Source organism: Diospyros lotus, chromosome 12, assembly GCF_014633365.1.
Source record: "Diospyros lotus cultivar Yz01 chromosome 12, ASM1463336v1, whole genome shotgun sequence".
NCBI classification, from domain to species: Eukaryota; Viridiplantae; Streptophyta; class Magnoliopsida; order Ericales; family Ebenaceae; genus Diospyros; species Diospyros lotus.
The window spans coordinates 11,604,100-11,618,279 of record NC_068349.1 but is presented as its reverse complement, the minus strand read 5'-3'; the positions used below and the strand labels follow the sequence as shown (position 1 = coordinate 11,618,279).

General features: G+C 33.0%; 1 protein-coding gene across 3 annotated transcripts; it reads right to left on the bottom strand.

Annotated features, from left to right (window-relative positions):
* Positions 1 to 1,368: 1,368 nt before the first annotated feature.
* On the bottom strand, positions 1,369 to 8,811 carry LOC127787142 (phosphatidylinositol/phosphatidylcholine transfer protein SFH11). 3 transcript variants are annotated; one of them, XM_052315029.1, is made up of 13 exons: positions 8,447 to 8,811; positions 8,286 to 8,324; positions 7,807 to 8,184; positions 7,539 to 7,638; positions 4,944 to 5,210; positions 4,280 to 4,357; positions 3,239 to 3,340; positions 3,106 to 3,155; positions 2,868 to 2,976; positions 2,691 to 2,771; positions 2,282 to 2,422; positions 2,155 to 2,196; positions 1,369 to 2,049 (listed from the first exon to the last, which is right to left on the bottom strand). In XM_052315029.1, exons 3-13 carry the CDS (start codon positions 8,175 to 8,177, stop codon positions 2,005 to 2,007), a joined length of 1,386 nt encoding a protein of 461 aa, XP_052170989.1. In that variant the 5' UTR covers positions 8,178 to 8,184; positions 8,286 to 8,324; positions 8,447 to 8,811; the 3' UTR covers positions 1,369 to 2,004. The 3 variants fall into 3 exon arrangements, with proteins under 3 accessions (XP_052170989.1, XP_052170991.1, XP_052170990.1); XM_052315031.1 differs by having other exon boundaries at positions 7,807 to 8,324; XM_052315030.1 differs by having other exon boundaries at positions 7,807 to 8,811.
* Between the last annotated feature and the right edge of the window lie 5,369 nt (positions 8,812 to 14,180).

Genomic DNA, 14,180 nt, shown 5'->3' with positions numbered 1-14,180 from the left:
CACTAACTATCCCAATATTTGTAAAATTAACATTAATTTTCATTAGGGTCAATAGATTAGGCTAGTGAAAGGAAATCGCTACCATTGACCATTTTTATAGTTTGATGAAAACTTCCAAGTAACTATCGACGATCACTCTAGTTTTTCGCTTTTATTCTCTTGTAATCATCTCATTAAATTTTTCCTTTTATTTTTTTCCTGTCTCTCTTTACAACATTCATTGTTGATGGGTGTTTAAACAAAATAGATACTATATCTAAATTCTTAAAACTCAAATTTCTGGGTTGAAAAACCCTTTTAAAAACCCCCCATCAATTTATCTTCTTATTTCTCTATATTGCTTTGTCTATCTCTTTATCTTTAGCAATATCTTTTTATATGCTCTAAGTTCAAATGAACCCAATAATTTATGTTCAAATGTGAATCTAAACTCTTTCTTTCTCTTGTTAAATATTGACAAAACTTTCGTTAACCGTTAGAGATAGGTGATCACCAATAGTGATCCTATTGTGTAATTGTTTTTAATTTTTTTTATTCTTCTATAATTTTAGGAAAAATAAATGTGAAGGTATTTTAGAGATTTTTACAAAATTGGCTACTGCAAATTAATGACAAGGGGTATGCATTGCACAGTAATTAACCTCAAAGAGGTTAATGCCAATTTTGAGAATACAAAGGAGTCAAAAGCAATTTCTACCATTCAACAACATGATCCTAACAACTAATTAAATACTTTAGTATTTAAATCCCCTACAACTAGTAAACATAAATAGTAGTATAAATGCTAGCAATAATTAAACATTCTCGACATTTATAAATACCAACTAAAATATCAAAAAATATTGCGAATATTTCTCGATATTATTTTCTTAAAGTTTTTCATAAATGTCTAAATATGCTACCCTTTTCTGCTTTTGGATATTCCCTATTTTCTTTAACTTGTTGCAAATCATTCACAAACAAGCATCAGCCATCCACATTTAGAGTATATAAATTCAATATCCCTAAAGATGACCTTGATAGTGACCTATTGCTCATCTTAACCTTGAGACCATAAATTCAAATTTTTCATGTCCCTTAATTATGGACATTTTTCGTATTTTCTATGTACCAAAAAAAAGAGGGGTATATTCAACAAATTTCAACCATCCCATCACAAACAAACATCTAACCAAGCACCTAACAAACAAATGCCATCCACTACTCATTATCCATATTTCAACATTTCAGCAAACTTCTAGTAATATTCAATGAACTTATGAAGAATGTCAAAATCGTGCAATACTACACTCAAGTAAGAAAATAGCAGAGCTTTCATAAGATGTAAAAGGTCAACTGGTTCATCATACCATGTGCAACAAGTATGACATCTAGAAACATGTGTGTGTGTGTGTGTGTGTAGAAATAGAAAATAAAAAATACATCATTCAACAGAAACATGCATAAATATAATTCATTTCGCAGTATAACCATGTCATCTTTCTCTTCGAGCATACCTGAAATAGAAATTACAGTGTAACTAGTAAGACATTTTCTAGATTATATATAAAGGCAGCTACATGATATTCTATAGATATGTTAACTACAAAGCAAAAGAAAACAAACATATGACATGACCGGGGTTTTAAGCCACCCTTTTTTTTCACAACCAGCGTTCATTAATTAGCCAAATTTATGGCTCTAAAAAGCCGGAAAGGTAGCCAGATTCAGAAACAATGGTGTTTTCCTTAACATTTTCCAGGGGTAATAATTGACGGTTATGTGCATTATTAACTGAAAAGGCCCGGAATACCCATTTTATAGAAGTGAGTGTGAGTGAATCTTATGAATGTACGCGACACCTGAAGTTTAGGGGAATGGCAAGACAATTTTGAGAATGCTCTCAGCTCCAATGAGATGTTCATCGACCTTATAACAGACTATACAATGAAGTTTGAAAGAATCATGGGAAAAGAAACGATAAAGACAGGATAGTCAGCTTAGATCTCCATGGGCAATATAAGTTCATCTTTTCAGCTCTTCCACAAGCAATATCAGTCCTTGCAAGGCCTGGGGGACCAAAGAAGAGGTCAACAAAAATCAAGAAACAAAACAAAACAAAAACATGTTTTCCACAACCAGAAACTTTTACAAGCATATCCGTTTCTCACTCACAGCCTTGGTGTCCTCAAAAGCATATTCCAATGCCTTGGTTTTCTGCAACACAAAGGTATAAAGATAGATTTAATGTAGACTTCCAGCAGTTATTGGCACATATATATGTATGTATAAGCTCACTCACTGTCTCGACGTCTTTTGCTGCCGCTTCAAAATCCTGGAATTTTTGTGACATAGACCTATTAGCAACTGTCATTTCCCTGAAGCTGAGATATTCATCTTTTACCGGAGATAGATCATAGTTATCTTTGATCGGGACATTTTCCTGCATATCACAAACTCAATTAGAAGTAGAAGTGGAGACAGCTACACGGGCATGTCAAAAGACACCATTTATTTTGACAAATTCAGAACATTTCGCACAAACAGATAGCTTGCAACGATTTCCACAGTGATAATCCAGGGAACTAATAAAGCATGGAGCCAACATGGTATTACAAGATTAACATTACCCAATATTCGATATTAAAGGTAGCATGGGGTGAAGAATATGGTAACCTAGGATTATTCCTCCAAAGAGCTAAGGTGCTTACTGTATTGGAGACCAAATCTTCTTTGGAACCCGTACCATTCCTTCCACCATTATCATTATCCTCTGTAGTGTCAAGCTGTGCCTGAAGAAAAAAATATCAGACAGTTCCCAAAATTATTTAAAAGATATACTGGTAAAAGTTTTTCTACTAATCAATCACAAAGTTGCTTGGATTCACCCTAAGTATTTCTGTAATTTCAGGATCATTCCAGGGTCCTTTATCACTCAACAGGCAGCCACCATAGTCAGAACACGTGCAGTTTCCGCCCAGGAAGCTTGGCAAGTTGCTGTAGAAAGGAACAATAAAGAATAACGCATGAAATGTGCAAAATTTTGTAGAGGCATTCAATCAACAAAAGGATGCTACCATCAAGACCAAATCTTTCTGATTCATAAATGGGGACTATAAATGCTACCTTGGATCAATATGTTCAACCAGAATACTTCGGTAGTTGCTGCCAAGCACCTGACAGCATTATTTTGAAGTTCAAATCTAATTTCACACTGCTTTTTTGATAAGAACCAAAAAAAAAAAAAAATCTGTTTTACTTGAATCTTTGCTAATGTCCGTGGATCAAGAAAAGCCTTGAGTGCTCTCCAGAGGGCCCTAAAACCAGATCCGGCATTGACAATAAAAAGTCGATGCAGTGTCTGCAGATAAATCCATCAAAAAGATTATGTACCAAGTAAAAAAATGTGATTCAGACACACTTTATACTCTAATTAGATATTGAACACAGAATTCTCATTTCTTCAATTATTCTATGATACACAGAATTCTCATTTCTTCTAGACTGTGCTAATTTAAATCGTATTCTCAAAAAGCCTGAAGAGCAGCAAGAACATTCAGTAATGTGTTAGGGTTTTCTCCTTTTTGTTAAGCTAAATTGTTGGGTGAAACAAGAGTATGTGGAAAATTGAACAAGTGCGCATAGCTTAAAAGAATCACCAAAGCATCACAGTTTTTTTAATTAGGTGTAAGTAGAGCCAGAATTTAACCTTTCAAAAACTGAAGATTATGGTTCGATGTTAACCTGAAAGTAGAATGCAAGAAAAGAAGAGGGCTGAGACAGGACAAAACAGAAAACCTGCTGCGTTTCATTATAAACCTCCTTTTCTATTCAATGGAAGGGTCCTAAAAGAAATTTCTTTTCTTTTAATAAAATGTCATATTATTATAGCTTCCTTTTCCTTTCTCTCTGTCGTTAATTCACATTTTATACCAGTAGTCAAGAATTACTTTTCAAGTATATAATTGCTAGAATAATTTCCATCCATTTTTCTTGCAGAGAGTTTCTAAGCTAACGGCTTTATGATTACTTGGGTTCTACAGACCAACAATAGGAGAAATATCTAAAGAGGAAACAATCTATAAACTAAAACCATTCTAATGGAAGTTCAAAACATGAATTGCTTTTGTAAAATTAAATGCCAACCAGGATAAAACCGCCTTACATAGTGCCCTATCTCTACTTTGAGTAGCAGTTTATCATGCCATTATTCACAGCACTAATTCCTGTCTATTTTTTTTTATTTCACTTATTTTTGAAAAAATATGGGCAAATTATGGACAAATGACCTTGTACATACCTCAGGGTAATAATTGCTGTCAATCTTTTGAATCTCCGTGAAGAGCTGCCTTGCAGGCTTTGAGAAATTAGCAAGTCCCTATACAAGAAGATACACTAATTTTAAGCCAAAGCTTTTTAGTATATATGTAAATAATCTGCATTTTGTTTGCAAATGACAACATCTTCAGCTGATGCTAAGCATATAGCCAAGAATACCGAGATATAAGATACAAGGTATATATACACATTATATTCTGTACAAAATCTTCACATGGAGTCCAACTTGAAAGAACCATTCTTCCTGAATTTCTGTCCCAATGAATTTAAAATAACTAGCATATGATGATGATGACAACCAAACTGATAACCGATGCTAATATCATACAATTAGGGTTCCACGCCCCAGTTACAATCAGAAAACAATATCTGAGGGTGTTTTCCAAGAAATTAACATGTGTGTTTACAAAATTAGCATCTGACAAACCAACTATGAAGATGGTCAAAATACATTCAGCATCATGAATTAAAGAGGCAGGGTACAAAACTTTATGCGAATAAATCAAAAAGATATACTCAAAAATCAACATATATAAGAACTTTAGGCATTTGGCATGAGTATAGATTGCTAATAAGTGTGTGAATCTAAGATTGGAAGATGGAAAGAAGCATCTGCAATTGCTCACCACATCCTTCACGTCTAAGATGCTGGTGGTGGAAGCTATATGCTTTCTTGCTGCAACTGAACATGCAGGGCATCTCCAGTGCAAAGTTTTCTCTTGTTCAGACACATGGTGCTTCACAAACCTGTCAATAGTGGTCACTCTCAAGAAGGTGTTAAGGTCTACCATTCCAGTCCTTTCTACGTATAGTGGTCTACCATACTTATCAACTCCATGATATCCATGTGGATAGCATTTCTTAACCTCTCTGTATTCTTCAAACTTAAATTCCTGCAGTATAGAGTACACACAGAATTCCACAGTTGGCAACCATAGTTTCAACAAGACAGAAAATATGACATCAAGAAGGATTATAACAGGCAGGAAGTAGATATCATTTCGCCACACCCGCAAATGGACTCATTGTTTTGCAAAGACAATAAAAGAAAAGAAGCTGTCTAAACACAACTCATGATAAACAAACAATATCTTAAAGTCAAACTTGTACCACATCATGTGTTACTCCTCACCAGCCATTGGAACTTGTACCACACAAAAATGTGTTTAGTTTTCATCTAAGGGATTGAAAAAGACCAAATACATTTCAAGATATATCAATGTTCCACCTTTAGGTGATATCCATGTCATGGGGGGTGGTGTTTGTGTGGGCTAGATCCAGAGATGAGAGATCGGCCTTGGTAGGGGTGTGTACAATGTGATTTGGCCGGTCTGAACCATTTTCTGTACGCCAAACCGTTAGTGCGGTTTTCCTATCAAACCAGACTGGATGCGGCCAAACCGGACCAACTCGCACCACATTTGCAATCTAGTTTGGTGCGGTTTATCGCAGTTTGAAAATAACTTATTTAACATTTCAACATACAACATCCAACCTGTTATAAATAAATAAAACTTGCAATAACATTGTTATAACCTATTCAACTATTTAACATATTCAACAATTATAATCTGTTGGCAACTATTTAGCAATTATAACTTGTTGGCAATTATAACAGTTGGCAACATATAATATATTATTATAACCTCTTAGAATTTATAACCTATTATAAAAATATTGGATAGAATAGTTATATATTATTATAAATTATTATAATTTGTTGACAATTATAATAGTTATATATTATTATGAACCTGTTATATATTATTATAAAAATATATGATGGTTTTTATAATAATAAGGGTTGCGCGGAGTTGTTAGGGTGATTTTTATAATTTTTTTTATATTTTCTTGGGCGGTGTACAAACCACACAGTTTATACAGTCTCCAAATCATTTTAGACTGCAAAAAAAAACAACTAATTCGATTTAATTTGATTCAGTTTCCCTAATATCCGCGGTACAACGATATTTTTTAAGACCCCTGGGCGTTGGTGTCCAACTTGAATAACTCCCAAATCTAACGGTATAGTGCCAGACCCTTTCACTGTTAAAAATACAAAGGTTATCATTAGTATTTGTCAGACGATGGCTGTTAAGTGTTGTCAGGTATCTATGATAGCTATTTTGTCAACACTCTCACGAAATATAATTGCACTTCCTTCTCCTTTTCCAGATATTCCTACATGATCACTTTCTAATTGTAGGAATGTTACAATCTCATAACCATGCCAAACAGATCGACATTCAGTCCGAAACAAGTCAGTTAACCTGTTTTAAAGTTTCCAGGTCAAACAGCAAGGGTATTTTGAAAAATCACTGCCTGGTGGAGTCCATGTCAAACAGCAAGGATATGTTTTTTTTTTTTGCCTGTTCGGAGTCCATTTCTTGAAACAAACCAAAAGTATTTAACCACAAAGAAGCAGAAAAAGACAAGAAATCAGAAGTATTAAGATAAGAATTAATAAAGGCAAAAAAAACTGAATTATTTGTTTTATTCTCAATATGCACCTTAATAATGTTGTCATGTAACTATATCTTTCTTATATATATATCTCTTTTTTTGGCTTAGTAACGTGCTCAATTTTTGTTTCCTCAATGCTAATACTAAATCAGAAAAAGGCTGTTGGAACTCCACAACTTGTAAATTATCTACTCCATATCGTAGGATGTGCATTAAAATAATTTACTGATGTGAAAGTTCACTGATCAAGCAAATTCATAGAGAAATGGTTGTTATGTTATTGTCATGATTCTTCCAAGCAGCATATAGAAGTTTCAAATTCACCAGGGCACAAAAAAGAAAAGGAGTGTTACTAGTCTGAATTTGCAATGATGATACTTTAACACCCACAATCTACACCATAATTATTAATGCCATACCCAACAGCATACCATTTCCCTCGCCCATATGATAAACCTCGGTACATGTACATTGCAGCATGATACCATTGCATTTCATCGGTATAGATGGGATGTATATTGACCCTTTACAAATATCTATATATTCAGTAGCCTCTGCCTACTATTATTTTTTGATCAGAATGGGACTGACATAATGCTTCACATTCACACGCTTCCTAGATGACAGGACAACATGTCTTCATGAGCAACATGTTTTCTGATCAGGAAAGGGAAAAGAATTATATTATTACCAGAACAATGGACTGGAAATATTATTTAGACTTGAAAACATGTCTAGGGTGATAGTCTAAACTTCACCTTTACAATCTTGTCAACTTGAAATTCTTCCCGCCACTTAAGGTACTTTAAAAACATATCTTTTGCCTTCACCAGATCATAGTCCCTCATTTTCAAAAATCTGAAGCCATGGAAGAAACCATTGTAAATGCATGTTATAAGAAGTACTCCAAACAAGAGATTGGCACTTGATCATGAACTTTAGCATATATACTGTGTCCCAGATGAAGTGTTCTTTTAATTCTCTTTCTTCTCTGGAAATTCATGATAATGCTAGGCTGAAACGTACCGTAAGAGGGTGTGATCATCTCCGTGTTTCCCTGGAAGATGGCCCTCAACAAAAAGCAATTCACGGAAGGACTGAACAATTTGATCATCTCTTGGATTAAGAGCTCCTTCAGGAACTGCTTCCAAATTTTCACTGCTTCTAGTTCTCTTCATTGAACCCCGAAAACTGCTTCGTAACTTATAACTTATGTTTGAGAATGAAAATTTGTTGTACTCCTGAGGAGTTGAACTCAAATGCCCTTCTATAGGAGGATAGATAGATATAGCCTTCCCTTTAGCAGAACTAGTATTCTCATAATTCGATGACTGTTTACTCCTCCCCACACCGGCTGAAATATCAATTTCCCTTAATTTTTCCGTCGATTTAGACATACTGAATCTATTGAGAAACCCAAAAAAGAAAAAAAAGAGGAAGAAATTTGCTGTTTACTTAGCGATCGTACGAGTCATTCCCAGATCAAGTTCAAGTTCAGAAATTACCAAAGACCAAGAACTTGAGGTCGTGTGCCGACTGATTCCCTGAAAAAATTAGCAACCAACAAAAGACAGACAAAATAAATAAAGAACTCGGCCCCAGAATTGAAAGGGCAAGTGAAAAGTTCAAACGAAATAAAGAATTTCCAAGTAAGAAAATGCTAAACTGTGCTACTGATCCCCGTGATAGCAGTGATAGACGAAAACTGAAAGTGCAAAGACGAGAACAACGCATTTCGAGAAAGGCAAGAAACTCATTTAATTCCAAAGAATACATTAATTACGAAGCGGAATCAGAGTGTGTTTGGTGCTCTATTAAGGAAAGAAACAAAACTTGAAATGTGAATGAGGCAGCAGGAAAACGAAGGAGGGAATCGAAAGCGGAAGGTGCGGGACGGAGGAGATTCGAAGCAACGCTCGGGAATCGAATGCTAAGCTTAGTCGATTGATAGACGAATTTCGAATGTTTGAATGAGAAGAAACCGCGAAAAGTAACGTCTCTATTTTAACGGTTCTTTTTGTTTCTCTAGATCAAAAGCCGCTAAAAACCCTAATACCCACTTCCACCACCGCCCAGTGAGGCTCAACTAGAGAACTACCAACCACTACCACCAGGGTTGATTGGGTCAGGTTTGAGTAGGGTTTTCATCCAATTCGATTTAGATCGGGTCAGATCGGATTTGTTCTAAATTAAATTAAAATTATTTTCTAACATTTTTTAGACTAAAGTAGAGATAAATTGGACCAAAGATTCCACATATATATTATTTGTCTTTAAATAAAAGATAAAATGATTTTTTATATTCTCAAAAATAAATTACAATAGTAAATTCTCTTAGGGGTTGTTTGTTAAACAAGATAAGAGGGAGAAAAAGTCAAATATGAGAAGTATTCCGAATATTTGGCATTTCTAACGTATTTGTTAAACTCATTTGATCATTTCCGAAAAAACCCTTACACGTGACCTCTTATCTCCCATTTTCAAGAAACATTTATCTAATATTTTGTAGATAAGTCTTAATTACCTATATACCCCTTATAGAATAGTTAATGTCATTTAATATATTTTATAAATTTAAATTTATTAAAAAAACTTATTCATTGTCAGGATGGCATCTCATTCTATGCACGAGTATTAATATGCCAACGATATCATGTCATGTGAAGAATCACAACTATCAATACAACAATATATGCACAATTATTATAAAATGCTTATAAATTACATATGACTTAACAACATAACTAATATCATGCAAAATATAGACAATCACATCACGTATAAACTTTTGAAGATAAAACCACTCACCTTGACTGATGATTCGACTTATCCTTGAAATACGAGTCCGACTTCATTTTTGTGCTTGGCCTCAAAAATTACACAATCACTCAACCTTGAACCTCAATGCACCATATCCATCATATTTATTAAAAATAAATATCGATACATATTTTTTTATAATTTCTTCATATTTTTCTCCCATTTCCTCTCTAATATTCCAAAAAAAAATACATCTTCAAATATTTTTTCAAATTTTTCTCTACCATAAATCATAAATAATTTTTCTAAAAAATACTAAAAAATATTTGAGAAAATACCTCAACCCACGCGTCCTTACGTGCTTGTGCGTGTGATGAACGTGTCGGTTGTCTTCTTTCTTTTTCCAGTCACCAGAGATGCTTTAATCACAGAATTTTTTGCCCCACCTCAAAGCCTTCCTCAAGTTGATCACCTTGGTATGTTTCTTGGCTTGAACACACCATCGAAGGTGCCCCGAAATGGCCAAAAATAGTCCGGTTTCAGCACTGATCACAACTTCCGGCCAATCCTCAAAACCCACTCAAACCTTGAAGAAATCCCACCAAACTCTCCAAAAATGATCCTTACTCACTCAAGAACAAAAGCCCCTTATCCACCACACTCGATTCTCTCTCTAAAGCCCTCGATTTGAAGCTCAAATTGTGAAGAAACCCTCGACCATTTGACCTCTATTATACTCGATTTCTAGTCAACCTGAGCCATGTCTAGTCAAATCCAAGATTTTAATGGCCTGATACGACCCTATCTTGTTTCAAATCACCTTAATTAGCCTCGAACACGCATGCTCAATTTTTCAACAACCTTCAGCCATACCAACGTCACATCACGGCCATACCCAGCCATTTCTTGGCCACGTTTGTTCCCAATCGAACCACCAGGCTCTAGGGCCCACTTCTGACAGTTGAAACGACCCCCTTGACGCCGATAGGAGGTTAGCCGGCGGCGGAAGTGGCTTGGTTGGCAGTGGCTATGGCTATTTTTCAAAATTTGTATTTTGACCCCCATTTTTTCTCTAATTTTTGCTTTGGTCCTTGGTGAATCCCCTAAGCTTTGATGCCTTATCACTTAGACCCCCTAAGTTCCATCCACTTCATTTGGCCAACAAAATGGAAAAATATCATTTTCGACACCTTCCCAACTAGAATTAGGATTTACATTTAGGGCCAAATTTATGCAAGAATCGCGTTTTGATCGTGAATTCCTTCATTTTACCCCGAAACCACTTCAGGGTTACTCCTCATGTAAAACTTGAATCCTTATAAGATTCTGTTGACTTTTCGAAGGTCCCTTACGACAATTCAATTTTTCAGCATGAATCATAGCTGTACCAAAAATTGTCTCTAATTTGATTTCTTTTCAAGCTAAAAATCATGCATCGAAATGATCGTTAAAGACATACCTATTTCCTTAGACATCTAAGCTTCAGGGCATTCCTTGCAATTAATTCAGTCATTTTCAATTGTGAGAATTTACACTATACCCCTAATCTTCTGGCAATTCCACCTACCATCCAAAATAAATTACACTTGAGTCCCTTTAGAAATTTTTGGGTATTACATTTGGTAATAGGGATATTTTTGGTAAAAAAAAACTCTTATCTTAGTACTTATCATATGCATTAACAAACACACAGAAAGAAAAAGGTAAAATTATCAGTGGATTTCAAAAAAAATAACAAACAGTTTGATAGAAATCTTGATACCAATTGTTGGTCATCTAGATTACAACGACCATCTAGATCTCTTTAGATATAGCTTGGTTGGTGAATGAGGCCATCTAAATCTCTTCCAAGTTGAAGTATAAACTAAGGGTTTAACTATTTTAGAAACCTGCTCTGATACCAATTGTTAGTCCCTTAAGGTATGATTACTCAAGAAGGGGTAAATTGAGTAATTAATTTTTTTCTCTTTTTAATAAATATTCTTGATTAATGATTTTATTTAAGAATATATATTTAATAAATATAATAAATTATGTTTAAGATTAATAATTAATGTAAGCCACAAAATATAACAAGAATAAATAATATGAGATACAACATAATTTATAATGGTTCGGTATTTTCACACACACTTAATCCACTCTCTCAAAATCTAACCACCCTTGGGGTTCCATTAAATTAAAATCACCATGGTTTCTACATTAGTTTATTTTGGAAACTAGATACACGCCTAAATTACAACGGATTCTAGACAACCACTACACCAAGCTTTTCTCCTTATCTTACCTTGGAAACTAAATAGTTCTAGAAAATCTATACAATTCTTTAAATGTTTACAAATAATTTTTTCACACTCGGACACAAATAAGCAATTAAGTATGAAAATATACAAGACAATAATATTTAAATAAAATAAATAAATTAGTGATCTTAGAGAAATTCGGAATAGACTCAAAATTTTTGTTCTTCTTTTGCTTGATGTCTCTTCGGTTGATGTATAATAATATTTTGTGAACCTTGGATCGCTTGGATGAAAGCTTGAAAGCGTTCGGGATTTTTCGGGTGCTTTGAATTTGTAATAAAAGTACTTGGTTACTCAGAAAATGAGTTTGAGGGGGGTATTTATAAGCATTTTGGATACTTTTCCAACGGTAAAAAATCTGACCGTTGAGGCATGAAACCTTAAAAGTATAACTTAAATTTAATATGTGCACTCATATAAACAACGAAACTTGTAGATTAGCTGGCATGTGAACACAAGAAAAAGTTTGAGGTGCTAGGCTCAAATCATAGTGCAAGTGTCCAGTTTGTTAAATTAATCCAAAATATTTTTAATAAAAAATAATATTTTTGGTAATATATGTTATAAAAAATATTTAATAAATTAATCTTAAAAATATATTAAAAATATTTTTAATAAAAAATAATATTTTTGATAATACATATGCTATGAAAATATTTTATAAATTAATCAACAATAATTCGATACTATAATTAATATATTTAATAAAAATACTCTTTTTTGTTAGTCATAAAAATACTATAATTTGAATATTAAAAATTCTCTTTTTGTTAATCATCAAAACTTAATTAATATGAGTAAGTTGGCTCAGTAATACCTATTTTCTTAGCCATCTAAGCTTCAGGGTATTTCCTGCAATTAATTCGGTCATTTTCAATCATGAGAATTTATACTAATACCCCAAATCTTCTGGTAATTTCACCTACTGCCCAAAATAAATTATACTTGGGCCCCTTTAGAAAATTTTGGGTATTACATTTGGTAATAGGGATATTTTGGTAAAAAAAACTCTTATTTTGGTGTTTATCATATGCATTAACAAGCATACAGAAAGGAAAAATATAATTATTAGTGGATTCTAAAAAATTTAACAAACAGTCTGATAAAAATCTTGAAATGCTTCATAATCTTATATTGACCATTCAATATCTTGGTCCGAAAAACATTTCAAACATATTTTTAATGTTTCATATCTTACTCATTTTAACAAATGCCCTCTTCAAATATATCAAGCATCAAAATCTCCTTACTTGCTTTAAAATGGTTGCGGCTTGTTCCCAAAGATAAGACAGTGAAAACCAGAGCAAAACTTTTTTGGTCTTGGACTGCATAGAATTTTTTTGTTTGATCTCTTAGTCCAGAATGAAATTTGAATACTCTTTATATTTGAAGTATTTTTTTAGAGATATAATTTTATCTTAAAAGGAATTTCGATCAAAGACCAAAGTGATTCTTTGATTTTGAGTCAACTCTTCTTGATCAATGCCTAATGTAGGGTTCTTCTTCCCTAAAAAAATCTCCAATTGAGAATGAGTTATATATATAAACAATTTAGTATAAGTTTTTGCACAAATAACATCAATTAATTACAGTGAAAATTACCTTTAATTATATATTAACCTAAAAAGAATTAATGATGTTTGTCTCCCGTCGGGTGTCAATCACATTCATTCCATGCGTTGATAATTAAAAAATATTATTTATACAAATAATTGAATTATCAAGAGTGATCGAATGCGTCAAAATTAAAAAATGCACTCACTTAATTTTTCGTTGCCACCTCTGGATAAAGCTCGAGTTTTATCCCATGATAAAACTCGATCAGGCTTCATGATTAATGAAATTCGATGATTGATGATGAAGTCTGATTCGATTATCGGGCTTATACATCTTATCGATATATGTAACATGATTAATATTTTATATAAATATAAATAATATCTTGTATAATGCATGGTATATCACCGTTTTTTATAACACAAATGGTATTTTCACTATATTATTGTATATTATCCTTTTCTATTATAAATCATTTTTTATTATATAATATACTTATATAAAATATCAATAACTTATTAGGTACGGTAACATTTTTTCATATAATAACTTATATAAAATATCAATAACATTTTTTCATATAAAAGATCAAGTTTAGTTTCGCTGGACAAGATTAGTATTATGTTGTATTAATTATTAGAAAAATATTATATATTAGAAAACACACGTTTATAAATTTTATTAATACAATTGTACAGGACATAATCTGTTTTAAGAAAATTTGCTTCGATATACCTCAATTCAATCTGATTTTATGTTCTTTGTTCTATATTCAAATCT

Excerpts from the sequence above, each read along its gene's own strand:
- LOC127787142 (XM_052315030.1), bottom strand. The coding sequence starts at position 8,177 with ATGTCTAAATCGACGGAAAAATTAAGGGAAATTGATATTTCAGCCGGT. Across the intron at positions 3,341-4,279 it reads ACAGCAATTATTACCCTGAG|ACACTGCATCGACTTTTTAT; the intron begins GTATGTACAAGG and ends ATTTATCTGCAG. Across the intron at positions 2,772-2,867 it reads AAATTACAGAAATACTTAGG|GCACAGCTTGACACTACAGA; the intron begins GTGAATCCAAGC and ends TTTTTTCTTCAG.